Here is a 14713-nt window from a genome sequence, read left to right on the forward strand (position 1 = left end):
CGCGCGTAAGTTCAAGCACCTGTATACGCTGAAATGCGGTAATGCACAGACATCTTTGGGTCTTTGAGTTACCGCTTGTTCAAATGCTCATTACCAGTTAAAATGTGCCTTTTTCGGATGTGATAAATTTACACCGATGGAAAAAAAATCGCAAAACAAAAAAATAATTAATGTATAGTGATGAAATTCCGGGAATACATTTGTCTAAGTAACAGATGTAAGTGGTTAACATTTCCAAGATCACAGGTTAATGTAAGTGCGAGATAAGCCGTTGAAAATGTATGATACTGGTACGTTAACAACCGGTGTAACCGCCTGATTGTTGATTGCAAGCATACAAATGTGCTTGCGTCGTGTTGTACAGGTGCCAGACGTCGGTTTTGGGATGGAGTTCGGTACCTGTTGTATTTGGTTGGTGAATACAGGGACGGTCAGTTCTGGCTGTGGATGATGCTGGAGTTGTCGGATGATATGTCATAGGTGCCCAACTGGAGACAGATTTGGTGACTGAGCAGGCCAAGACAACATGTTGACGCTCTTTAGAGCATGTTGGGTTACAACAGCGGTAAGAGAGCGTTATCCAGTTGGAAAACCTTCCCTGTCATGCTGTTCATGAATGGCAGCAAGCTACGTCGAATCGCCAGATTGACGTACAGATCTGCAGCCATGGTGCATGGAGTAACCATGCTGCTGCCATACGAAATCCCATCCCGGACCGTAACTCCACGTATAGGCCCAGTGTGTCTAACATGCACACAGTTCGATTGCTGGCCCTCAACTGGCCTTCTTCTAACCATCACCGGAACTGAGCAGAACCAGCTTTCATCAGAAAACTCAACAGATGTCCACCTTGCTGTCCAATGAGCCTCGGTTGATACCACTGAAGTCGCAAACGGCGGTGGTGTCTGGCTCGGAGCTATCTTTGAAGTAACCGCTTTACAATAGTTCAATGTGTCACTGTGGTGGCAAATACTGCTCATATTGCTGCTGCAGATAAATTATGACGCACCAGAGCCCTACGTGGAACACAACTGTTTTCCTTCTTGGTGAAGCCACGTCACCTTCGGAGTGCGGTCTTCCTGCAACCATATATTCCCGTGACCACCAATGTCAGCAGTGATGGCTACATTCCTGCCAAGTCTTTCTGCAGTACCACGGAAGAAACATCCAGCTTCTCGTAGCCATATTACACGACCTGGTTCAAACTCAGTAAGGTGTTGATAATGGCGTCTTCGTCGCTTCAAAGGCATTCTTGACTAACAGCAGCTCACCACGTCCAATCTCAAATATAACTAAAGTTCACGACCGTTACAGCGTGACTTTAAAGCAAAGCTGAATTGCATCCTCATTGTGGCGCTACTGGTGTGAAATATGAATAGAGATCATCTTTCCGATATAGAAACACGCCTAACAACTTCTATGACGCCAACTCATTCTTGATGTTGCGATTTTTTTTCCATCAGTTAAGTTTAGGAAACGAAACGAAGAACATTTTTGGCGACATTGTCTATGGCAGGTTGCTTGAATTTGCGCGCAGCAATCTGATTGGCTAACTTCAGTGCTAATTAAATCGGAAACTGGGCAATATATTAAGATTTTTTCTTATGAATTACTTCTCATTACACTCTACCCTGCAACAACTATACAAGCTTCTCAGACACCGAGTAACCTGTATGAGTCGCCGAGATCTATGAAACTCGCAGTAGAGCTAAAATATATATTAGCATTAAGAGTTACTGAAAGAAGCAGAGATACAGGAAATACAAGAAAAGATAAAAATTTAGGCAGACCGCTTACGTCTTAAAGCTGACAAGAAATAAAAAAACTGGAGCCCCTAGGTATGAGAACTCGATGAGACCACATCCTGCGATAATTAAAGTAATATGGGAACAAAGAAACGCTAGACAAATCTCTGAAATGCCATTTGTTGCACAATACATAGTCCACTAGGGGCCAAAGGTAAATAACATGAATGAAAACGAAGTAAACGTGATTTACTTCTCATGGTCGGGGTTCACACACATTCAGACTTTTTAAAAGACATCGTGTTCACTGTTGACTGTACAAAATTATTTATTTCATTTCACTATCGCAGTTCTGGCCTTTGGACCTTTAAGAGGTGGCACTACAGAAGATTCTTCTTCAACACACCTTTCAGCATGTATACATGCTATCGTCAAGGCTAAAGCTTTTCACTGTAGTAACACAGTAAAATCAAAAGTGTACAAAGTTCTGTAAATCGTGAAACTATGTACAGAAACCATGTCCAGAGCTTTGCACAAGTTTGAAGTTACTGTATGTCCACAATGACAAGGCTTAGCTTTGACGATGACGTGTATAGATGTCGGAAGATTATAAAAGTCTGACATATGCTCAAAAAACTCTGCTGTAATATCTCTTGATAGTGGCCGAAACTGCAAAAGTGATGTAAACATATTAGTAGATTTATTTGTCTCCCATTTCTAAGCATTTACTTTAGTTTATCTCTCCAAATAACTCTTGTCATTGCAGTTAGTAGTTATTTCCTCCCACATTAATAAGTTTTTTGTAATTATTGTTATTAGCAGGGATTTTCAAAATGAATAAACGGGTTTAAATGCTTTGTAGCATTTATTACGTTCAACATACAATAATACATCAAATGAAAGAGCAACTGAGACAGTTTTGTTATACTTGTGCGCAGAGGGATGAGTATCGAATGACAAGAGTGACTGAATAACGCGTACCGAGATATCACTTCGGAAAGCTAGTAGTGAATTAGCAATTCCAGTGACGTCTGAGTGGAGACGCTTACAACTGTGTCATTATCGTTTGCAGCTGTTATAAACTCTGAAGGCTACAGACTACAGTTTACGTGCCAATTTTGTAAACGGAATGTTGCTGCACAACGATGAAGATCTGCAGAATCGTGTCATTTTTAGTTATCAATTGACATTTCACCCAGCCGAAAATGTGAAAACACACAAATTGCACATTTGGGGGGTCAGCAAATCCCCACGAGAAGGTTCAATTGTAACGAGACTGCCCTAAATTGCTTGTTTGTTATGCCATATTCCGAAAGAATGTTTACATATGAAGCAACTGTAAATGGTGTTTTTTTATATTAATGCGCTAGAACTATGCCTCTTCCCTCGATGAGAAGAAGCTGAATCACAGAACTTTTTTTGGCAGCCACCTCACTGGCATAACTCAGTACGCCGCTGGTTAAACGACGTTGTACCACACCGCTGAATGGCAGAACTTGGTTCGCGTGACCACGTTCACACACTCTCTGACGCCATGCGATTTTTACTTTTTGGGGGTTCATACAGGATGGTGTATATGTACCTCTGCTACCAGGTGATCTACCCGGCCTTAGAAACAGCAATGTTGCAAACAATTACTTTAAACACACTGATCAAGGTCTGGGAAGAAATCGCCTATCCAGTCGATGAGCGACGAATGGCGCTCGCACTGAACAGCGAGAAAAACTGTTTGACTTACTGTTTCATTTGCTTTATCATTTATAATTACGAGGAGAATGTAATAGATGTTAGTCGGCTCAGAAATTCAACAATCCTCGGCAGGCCAGGCTATGTCAATAACGTTATTGTCCACAAACCATTGCGTAATCGTCATGCCGATATGAACAATGATTGTCTGCGAACTGTTGCTCTACTGAGTGCAGTTCACAGTGCTGTAAAGTGTTTTCGTATCCTTGCGCATGTAGTGTTTCCTTAAGCTCAACAAAGGAGCCACAATCTAAACGGAGGAAACCCCACCATACTTTAACACTCCTCCTCCGTACTTTGCTGTTGCCACTACGTATGATGGCAGGTAACGTTCTCAAGGCATCCGCCAAATCCAAATCCTTCCATCGGATTGCCACTCCAAATAATTGATTTACAGTCATCCGCTGCCCAGTGGCGTAGCTCTTTACATCTCCAGCGTCGTTTAACATTGACTACAGAAATATGTGGCCTATGGTCACTTGCTCGACTATTGCACCCCATTTTTTAAATTCATTACGCACAGTTATTATGCCAGCTGGACTGCCGGTAGGACTTTGGAACTCACGACTAATTCATTACGCTGATTTAGAACGATTCTTTACTGACGCCGTCTGCAATGTTCGATGATCCCTGTGGTCTGCTTGCGGTCTGCTTAGCCATCATTTAGCAGTCATCATTCCTTCGAGTTTCCACTTCTCAATCGTTATCACCACTGGTGGACGGGGAAAGCTTTAGGCGAGTTGAAATGTCCCTGATGGATCTGTTACTCAGGTGACATCCAGTGATTACATCTACATCTACATACATACTCCGCAATTCACCATACTGTGCGTAGCGGAGGGTACCTCATACCACAAGTAGCATCTTCCCTCCCTGGTCCACTCCCAAACAGAACGAGGGAAAAATGACTGCCTATATGCCCCTGTACAAGCCCTAATCTCTCTTATCTTTGGGGTCTTTCCGCGAAATGTAAGTTGGCGGCAGTAAAATTGTACCGCAGTCAGCCTCAAATGCTGGTTCTCTAAATTTCCTCAGTAGCGAGTCACGAAAAGAACGCCTCCTTTCCTCTAGAGACTCCCACCGAAGTTCCTGAAGCATTTCCGTAACACTCGCGTGATGATAAAACCTACCAGTAACATATCAAGCAGCCCACCTCTGAATTGGTTCTATGTTCTCCTTCAATTCGACCTGATAAGGATCCCAAACGCTCGAGCAGTACACAAGAATAGGTCGTATTAGTGTTTTATAAGCGGTCTCCTTTACAGATGAACCACATCTTCCCAAAATTCTACCGATGAACCGAAAACGATCCGCCTTCCTCACAACTGCCATTACTTGCTTGTCCCACTTCATATCGCTCTGCAATGTTACGCCCAAATATTTAATCGACGTGACTGTGTCAAGCACTACACTACTAATTGAGTATTCAAACATAACTGGATTCTTTTTCCTATTCATCTGCATTAATTTAAATTTATCTATATTTAGAGTTAGCTGCCATTCTTTACACCAATCACAAATCCTGTCCAAGTCATCACGTATCCTCCTACAGCCACTCAACGACAACAGCCGCACATTGCTATCCACCCTACCCAAATGATCATTTATGTAGATAGAAAACAACAGCGAACCAGCCACACTTCCCTGGGGCACTCCAGATGATACCCTCACCTCTAAGTTCGAAACCAGTGAGCCCTACTGACCGACCCATTTTGCTCTTACTGCTTTTCTGCTGGCGACACAACGCTTCTCGCCTCCTTTCATACTAGCGGGTCAGCCTCTCGTGACATCTAGTGGTCAATTCCGTAATGCATACGGGTATCCGGATACTTTCAATCGGGCACTGAAGACTACACCACCGATAACTACCAGCTAACGTCCACTTCCTTGGCCACCTCTTCATAGAGTAAATAATCTTACGGTGCTACGTACGCTCTCTAGCTCTTGCACAACGTAAAATTTGTTCTGGTCAATGCCCAGCGTAATTCTGTGGTTGTCGTTCAAACTCTCGTAAGAGAGGCGCGAGCTTGGACATTTCGAGCTGAGAGCACGGCGGAGGTCCCGCTACGTCGCTAGATCCCATGTCCTGGTGGTGTATGGAAAGGATTGCTTTGAGCTCCAAGCCCACAGTGGCCGTTTCCGACCAGCCTGTAGCGTTTGAAAATTTTACATCTTTTCCAACGTCAGTGCTGATACTTTCTGCTACAGAGCAGTTAATAAGTGACCTGGACACGTGTCTTGTCTCTAGATCGCTTGAGTGTTCTTCGACTGCTCACCTTTATGCTTCAATTAGTCCGAATTAAATAACTTAATAGCCATTTATTTTCACCGTTTAAACAATATAATATTACAAATTAAACCAGAGGTGACAAAAAGGGTTGACCGTCGCTGAAATTTTGTTTGCTCAAAAATGGTTCAAATGGCTCTGAGCACTATGCGACTTAACTTTTGAGGTCATCAGTTCCCTAGAACTTAGAACTAGTTAAACGTAACTAACCTAAGGACATCACACATATCCATGCCCGAGTCAGGATTCGAACCTGCGACCGTAGCGGTCTCGTGGTTCCAAGCTGAAGCGCCTAGAACCGCTCGGCCACACCGGCCAGCGAAATTTTGTTTGTTATTGCCTTTTAAATCATCTTGTTTATTGATATGTTAGATGCATTATACGGGCTGCTGTCTCTTACTCTAAGTTGGTAGTGACCGGAAAGAATTCGATGCCACTCAACGTGTGTGGCTTTCTGCCCCCATCAACCTGCCACTTTACCTAGAGCTTATACTACACGGACATTGCAATTTCTTCCAACAGTGTCACTTTAAATCATAATAAAATTACTTTAGACAGAACGTTAAACTGTAAGAAACACCCGACAAAGACAGGTGCAGCGGTTATATTTCACCACATGGGACTCTTCTGCATCAATGCTACGAACAACACCTTAGGCTCTGGTTTATTCAGTGGAAGAATACTGCTGTCCACATCAAGAAAATAGAATCCGAACTAAACAACACAATTCGAACGATTTCGGGCACGATTAAGAGCCTACCACCTACTGGCTACTAGTCCTAAGTCATATACCTCCAAAGATAACTTGCACATCTCAGAGAACCTATAAAAATTTTAAAAATTAACAGTTTTATTTTCATCAGTTGTCTAATAAATTATATAAGTGTTAAACGATTCCACTCTAGAAAACTACCATTTTCGGAAGCTATGAGCTTAGAAAATTACGACTTTGATATTATGCAATATCAGAAGAAAGTCTGGAAGATACAGAAAGTGTATATCTCTAGAAATTCCCATGTACCTCTGAAAAATCGACTAGCTTTGACCTCTCAAGAAAATTCTGGGTGATTCTAAACGGAATTAGAGGCCAGCCGTGGCAGACGCGTGGAAGTGGAAAGTAAACACATCTCCGAAGTGCGACTATGAAGCAGAAAGGCAGACAACACAGCGTATACCGCAGACATGTCCACTAAGAACCTACACGGAACGATTTGACGACTTCTTGACTGTAAGATAGTTCAGTTAACTACATTTTTAACCTAAACGTTTCTTTATGAATGTTGTTCTTAGTTTATGTTAGTTAATGTGATTTGCAATAATGCAGTAAAAAAGTAAAAAATAGCTGCTTGATCAAAGTAGCTAGATCTGGCGCTGGTCTAACCAGCTTCCGGCTGATGAATGTTTCACTACGTACACTGCACTCACAAGCACTAATGGAAATGGCAAAAGGCTCTTTGACTGCACTCTGCACGACATTAAGTTCCTCCAGTGCAGCTCGTGTATGCTGTTTGACCTGCAGGTGCTGTCGGCGCTGATGTACAACGCCTGCGGCAGCCAGTCGGACACCTACGAGTATGAAAGCAAGCCGAAGAGGGGCCTCGAAGCTTCTTTAGCGTATGGATATCCAGGTTAGTATCCTCCAATTACTGATTACAGTGTCTATGGTCTTAGATAAATAATCAGTGCATTCAGTTACAACAGATCTAAACTTATAACAAGACCTTGTTACACAACTGACCATTAAAATTGATACACCAATAAGAAATGGAGATGATAAACGAGTATTCATTGGACAAATAAATTATAGTAGAAATGGCATGTGATGACATTTTCACACAATTTGGGTGCATAGATCCCGAGAAATCAGTACCCAGAACAACCACCTCTGGCCGTAGTAACGGCCATGATCCGCCTGGGCAATGAGTCAAACAGAGCTTGAATGGCGTGTACAGGTACAGCTGCCCATGCAGCTTTAACACGACACCACAGATCGTCAACAGTAGTGACTGGCGTATTGTGACGAGCCAGTTGCTCTGCCACCATTGACCAGACCTTTTCAATTGGTGAGAGATGTGGAGAATGTGCTGGCCCAGGCAGCAGTCGAACATTTTCTGTATCCAGAAAGACCCGTACAGGACCAGCAACATGCTGTCCTGCATTATCCTGCTGAAATGTAGGGTTTCGCAGGGATCAAATGACGGGTAGAGCCACGGATCGTAACACGTCTGAAATGTAACGTCCACCGTTCAAAGTGCTGTCGCGAATAAGAGGTGACCGAGACGTGTAACCAATGGAACCCCATACCATCACGCCGGGTGACACGCCAGTATGGCGATGACGAATACACGCTTCCAATGTGCGTTCACCGCGATGTCGCCAAACACGGATGCGACCATCATGATGCTGTAAACAGAACCTGGATTCATCCGAAAAAATGACGTTTTGCCATGCGTGCACCCAGGTTCATCGTCGAGTACACCATCGCAGGCGCTCCTGTATGTGATGCAGCGTCAAGAGTAACCGCAGCCATGATCTCCGAGCTGATAGTCCATGCTGCTGCAAACGTCGTCGAACTGTTCGTGAAGATGGTTGTTGTCTTGGAAACGTCCCCATCTGTTCACTCAGGGATCGAGACGTGGCTGCACGATCCGTTACAGCTATGCGGATACGATACCTGTCATCTCGATTGCTAGTGATACGAGGCTGTTGGGATCCAGCACGGCATTCCATATTATCCTCGTGAACCCACCGATTCCATATTCTGCTAACAGTCATTGGATCTCGACCAACGCGAGCAGCAATGTCGCGATACGATAAACCGCAATCACGATATGCTACAATCCGACCTTTACCAAAGTCGGAAACGTGATGGTATGCATTTCTCCTCCTTACAAGAGGCATCACAACAACGTTTCACCAGGCAACGCCGGTCAACTGCTGTTTGTGTATGAGAAATCGGTTGGAAACTTTCCTCATGTCATCACGTTGCAGGTGTCGCCACCGGCGCCAACCTTGTGTGAATGCTCTGAAAAGCTAATCATTTCCGTATCACAGCATCTTCTTCCTGACGGTTAAATTTCGCGTCTGTAGCACGTCATCTTCGTGGTGTAGCAATTTTAATGGCCAGTGGTGTATTATTATTATTATTATTATTATTATTACAAAACACTTTTGTGACCAATTCTAGAATACTGCTCAAGTATGTGGGAGCCCTACCAGATATGACTTGGTTTTTTATTCATCACTCTTCTGACTGGTTTGATGCTGCCCGCCACAAATTCCTTTCCTGTCCCAATCTTTTCGTCTCAGAGGAGCACTTGCAACCTAGGTCCTCAATTATTTTCTGGATGTATCCCAGTCTCTGCCTTCCTCTACAACTAATGCCCTCTACAACTTCCTTCAGTAACAGACGTCATATGATTCAGTAACAGACGCCATATGATTCTGTCCCTTCTTCTTCCCAGTGTTTTCCATGCATTCCTTTCATCGCCGATCCTGCGGAGAACCTCCTCAGTCCTTACCTTATCAGTCCACCTAACTTTCAGCATTCGTCTGCAGCACGACATCTCAAATGCTTCGATTCTCTTCTTTTCCGGTTTTTCTACACTACCACCTGCGGAACACAGTTATTCGGAACTACCAGCAATTTATAGATTCTAATATGGCAGATTAGTCCAGTACATTTAAGTTCTGCAAATAAAGGTTTGTCCTTTTATTAAAGAAGTATTTCATGGCATACAACGCTGCGCTCCAAAAATGGTAACATACGTTTTATGTTGTTTGAATTGCTCATTTCAAAAACAAAACGAACTTGAAACTCTTGATAACCACACATAAACGCAGGAACATAAAAAAATAGACTGAAACCATAAGCAAGCAAATGCTGACTTCTCAGACAACACCATAACAAAACGTCCCAGACACTATTGATGTTAAAGTAATAACTAAATTTTCAACTCTGTGTGTTTGCTATTGTCGAGGCACATAGCCATTAAATTTTATTCGTTACTCATTATTTTCGTTAATCAGTGTCCTTACATGTAAGGGAAAATTTGTGGGAAAATTTATTGTGTGCCCTCCTGTGGCAGACTGTTAACGCAAACCACATTTTACTTTATTTCCTCACTCGTCTCTGGGGGAAAGAATCACACCTTTTGCTTCTTTCCTCTATATGCAGGCTGCACTACTCAGTGAGAAAATGTAGTAAATTTTCATTACTGTGAACTCGTACACTGATCAGCCAACATGTCGAATGTGAAAGGCACCCGATCTATCTGAGTTTGACGGAGGGCAGATTGTGATGGTCCGGAGGCTCGGCACGAGCAGTTCTGAAACTGCCCGACTTGTCGCGTATTCGAGGAGTGCTGTGGTGAGTGTCTTCAACACCTGGCGAAAACAAGGTGAAACCTCGTCCAGACGTCGTAGGGTCCGCTGCCATCCCTCATTACAGATGCCAGAGGAACAGTAAAAAAATATGACTGTTTGCAGTTTTATGTACCTACATTCAGTTAACAGTCAAGGGTTCTAAAACATCCGCAATGGATAAGATTAACAAGTAATTTTGAAGCTTTGCGTATCACGACAGATACGCTTCGCGTACCATTTGTCCATATGACTCCAAGGCCTGATTGCAACATAGAGTATAAATGTTTATGGAGTGAGCATTGGCATGTGCAGAACGAGAATTCTGTCTGCAACATCTGCTGCAGCTGAAGTCACGTGGTTTTGGGACGGCATATTTTGGCCCGTATAGTGCTTAGCGTATTTTGAGTGTTATTACTTTGCTGCTCTAGATAGATCATATTCAGAGGTACGGTGAAACTTTGTATAAGTTTGTTACAGACATCTGAACAATTTGATACAAGGAACTGCAGTTAGCTTGAAGAGAAGAAGAGTAATAGTATTGTGCTTTTTCGCTACAGTTTCATAGCTTAGATTCCACTTTATTTATGTTTCACTCAATAATGGAATATTGACGGCCAACAATATTTTTTTCGTTTTCTATTGCACTTATTCATATTGTCGAATCTCTGTCCTAACTAATTACGTTACAGTGATTACGTAGACGGTGCCGAATTGCCACGAAAAAACAATGCACTGGAACTATGATTTGCACCACCTGCTTTTCCATTATTATTTTCAATTTTTCTTTATCTACGCTTCTGCTCTTTATAGACAAATAATGTAAATTAAACATATTTTCGCCATCTCATCATAAAAGTAAAACCGTAAACTATGGATAAAAAAATACAAGATCAGTGCTCGAATTTCAAAGCAACAAAAAGAAGTTGCAGCCAACAATATTTTTTTTACATTTTCTATTGCACTGATTCATGTCACCAAATCTGTTCTAATTAAATGCGTTATAATGACACTGTCCAGGAAATTGGTATCAACATTTGTTTCAGCCTTTGTCCCACTTCAACGTGGGGTCAGCCCTGTTACTATGGATTTGACAATGTAAGTGTCAGAGCGTGGCCATATGCCCTTCCCGTCGCCACCCTGTACCCCCTGGGATGGAAGTAGTGTACTCCAGCTGTCTGCGTCTAGTGTAAGCCATGTAATAGAGTGAACGTTTTCAGATATCTGCGAATTGTGTAACTGAGGCGGGATATGGGGACCAGCCCGGTATTCACCTAGTGGGATGTGGAAAATCGTCTAAAAATCATATCCAGGGTGGCCAGCACACCGGTCCTCGTCGTTAATCCACTGGGCGGATTCGATACGTGGCTGACCCGCCCACCCAAGTCCAGGAAGCACCGCATTAGCTCTCTCAGCTAACCTGGCGGATCTCTGCATAGAAATTTGCATCATGCAAAAATGTTTAGATACAAACAATGGTTTGAGAATGCGCATAAATCAGAGTAAATTAATCAGACAGTCATGCATAAATTTTATCTGCATATGAACATAGCAGCAGTATATACACACTGACTGGCAGTTTACTCAAACACGCTTGCAAATACGTCTAGCATTTGTCTCGGAAACACATGCCATAAATCACAGAAGTTATCTCTACAGTACAAGACTTTATAATCCATGTCTCGATATTTTTCAAAATATAAAGTGCCTCATTTCAATATGACATTTAGAATTATACATTCGTTGTATGTACCTATGAAAAGTAACTGGTCCTCTTTTAACTAACTTCTCTTCACATCCGTAGCAACGACAGTATTGCACCATAGCTGTTCTAAAACTTATACGTGCAGACGTGTATATCAAACAAGGCGAATACATACAATATTCAAGTTGCGCTATTACTGCAAATTATAGTCAAGCAGCGTCGTCTCAAAATCATATGACTACCCGGTTTGATGTTGAGAACATGCACAGTAGAGTGTGCTCACTCTATAGATACATACACTCTATGGATTGTAAAAGAGATATTACCTAACAAGAAGGATTATCAGTGTATTTGGTATATTGTTCATCAACGCTAGCCACTAAGATCCTGAAGCATACTAATCATTGTAAAATTGATGTACTGTTCGAAAATTATTATAACGAAACAGATATTGAACTGCATCTGCAATTACGTCGTCCATTGATCTCAGCGCTTTGCTTGAAAGTCAGATCGCATGTGAAACGACCGTGGCGGCGATTTTTTCAACAGCTAGGATTTGAGTGATATTTCACAATGATGTCCCGATTTTCTGGTCGCTACGAAGTGAGGGTGTATTTTTGTGTGCAGGGGTTGCAGTACCCGCGGCTGGTTCGTTGGTGCCTGCGCGGGGTTACTTCTATCCGGGACCGCACACCGCTCCGCAGTTGCCACTGCAACAACCGCTGGCAGCTTCCCATCCTGGCCACTACGCAGCGCCGCCGTCGGCGCCTGGTGCTCCCTTCGCCCTCTACGCGGCGCCACACGTCTCGTACGCGGCCCCTCCAGTCCCTCGCTACGTTAGGAGAGCAGTGCACAAGCCACAGTACTTGGTACTGAGACCGAGACACAGATTTATGGTCGCCAACGAAGAATGAATGTTGCAAACCTCATAAATCACATACTATTTATTGAACTCATTTTCGTTAGTCTGCTGAATGTGATAGTAATGATGTAACATTTTTGTTTTATGACAATAAATTATCTTACACAGAACTTGGTCAGTCTTATTTCTACAAAGCATATATTTAAGGTAATGTAAATAGTCAGTAACGTAACAAATTTGCGTTGGGAACTCTGAACGAGTTCAGTCACAGTGAATGAAGGTATAGACATCGAACTGGCAAGCTCGAGATGACTCAGTGGAGTTCAAGAATTCTGCTGCTGTAGCAGACATAATTATTAAACTTAGACAACAAGAGAAGAAACTAACATCATTGTTTTTAAAATTATTAAGTTGTTATCTGCATGTGGGCTTTGCATTGGTTGTGAAAGAGACAGTATATTTAAATGGAATAGTACCAAGAATAAACGTAGCACATGAAAAGGTGCCGAAAGTAGCCAGAATATTCCAAATTTTGGGTATCATTCGTTGATGAATATTTGAAACTGGGAGAATCATATGGTTCAACCTTTAAAACCATTGAGTCCATCAGTTTTTACATTTCATATGATCAATATTTTGGAAGCAAACAAATCAGTGCATTAATGTATTTGCATACTGATTCTTCTGATTGTATGTCAGTCGAAGAGCCTGTTGCAGTAAGTACTTAGTACGTAACCTGCAATATGTATATTTCTATTCTAAGATAATTTTCTCTTCATAGTCAGCCTGGAAAGCTTGGGTTCGCTTCCTGTTTCCATATTTTGAATTTCATATTTAACTATTTAGCCAGAGCCGTATAATTTAAACACAACAATGTTGAGAGCCTGGAAAACAAGTCATTTTCAAGTATACCATCATAGCTGTCTCATTAGAGTTCTTCAATTCAACTTTGATTGCTTTGGTTAGAGATTTCACTGTGGATGATTAGATACACTTAACTGATTGACCAATTCACACGGTATATCACGTGTATGTATACAGATGTTAAAACTATTAAAATATAAAACTAAATGAAAGTCCAATAGTGCACAGTAGCTGTTTTCATTGAAGTCGATTAGAGCCGCACACGACCGGTTTCGCAACTTTTGAGTTGCATCTTCTGGTGTATATCTGTACAAAAATTTTGTATACAGGTAATTTTAAAAAGGGGAAATGAAATTACCCGATTCATCTTAAAATATTGAGTGAATAAGCTTAAACAAGGAAGAAAATATTATGCATCTAGCTAGGAGACTAAGTGTGGCTCACATATGCAATCAAAGAACAGGCCTATTCATATACAATAACTAAGAACTGTATTTTCATGCCAAAAGATGGTTACTCACGATTCTATATCATATGGTATAGGGAGTTATTACAGGATGCTGAAGAACTAATTCCATTGTTTCGCTTTTATAGGCCGGACGCTCATCGTTGATGATGGTTTTACCAATTGAAGACTGAGAAGTTTTCCTACCCACCACTGCTGTTACTCTGCGGAATTCCGTAATTCTTGTGGGGCCAGTTGAGGAGCTACTTGATTGAGAAGTAGAGGCACCTTTCACGAAAACTGACAACGCCTGAGAGAGCGGTATGCTGACCACATGCCCCTTCGTATCCGCATCGGTGACGCCTGAGAGCTGAAGATAACACGGTGGCCGGTCGGTACCGTTGGCTCTTCTACATCTACATCTACATCCATACTCCGCAAGCCACCTGACGGTGTGTGGCGGAGGGTACCCTGACTACCTCTATCGGTTCTCCCTTCTATTCCAGTCTCGTATTGTTCGTGGAAAGAAGGATTGTCGGTATGCTTCTGTGTGGGCTCTAATCTCTCTGATTTTATCCTCATGGTCTCTTCGCGAGATATACGTAGGAGGGAGCAATATACTGCTTGACTCTTCGGTGAAGGTATGTTCTCGAAACTTTAACAAAAGCCCGTACCGAGCTACTGAGCGTCTCTCCTG

General features: G+C 42.3%; 1 protein-coding gene across 1 annotated transcript in view; it reads left to right on the top strand.

Annotated features, from left to right (window-relative positions):
- The window catches only part of LOC126336954 (postacrosomal sheath WW domain-binding protein-like), a 32992-nt gene extending 20115 nt beyond the window's left edge, over nt 1–12877 (top strand). Inside the window, exons 2-3 of the mRNA XM_050001154.1 lie at nt 7298–7406; nt 12473–12877. Coding sequence (XP_049857111.1) covers nt 7298–7406; nt 12473–12759 — 396 coding nt within the window. The 3' untranslated portion in view covers nt 12760–12877. The remainder of the gene's footprint in view (nt 1–7297; nt 7407–12472) is intronic.
- The last annotated feature ends 1836 nt before the right edge of the window (nt 12878–14713 follow it).

The sequence above is a fragment of the Schistocerca gregaria genome, chromosome 2 (genome assembly GCF_023897955.1).
Source record: "Schistocerca gregaria isolate iqSchGreg1 chromosome 2, iqSchGreg1.2, whole genome shotgun sequence".
Taxonomy (NCBI): Eukaryota; Metazoa; Arthropoda; class Insecta; order Orthoptera; family Acrididae; genus Schistocerca; species Schistocerca gregaria.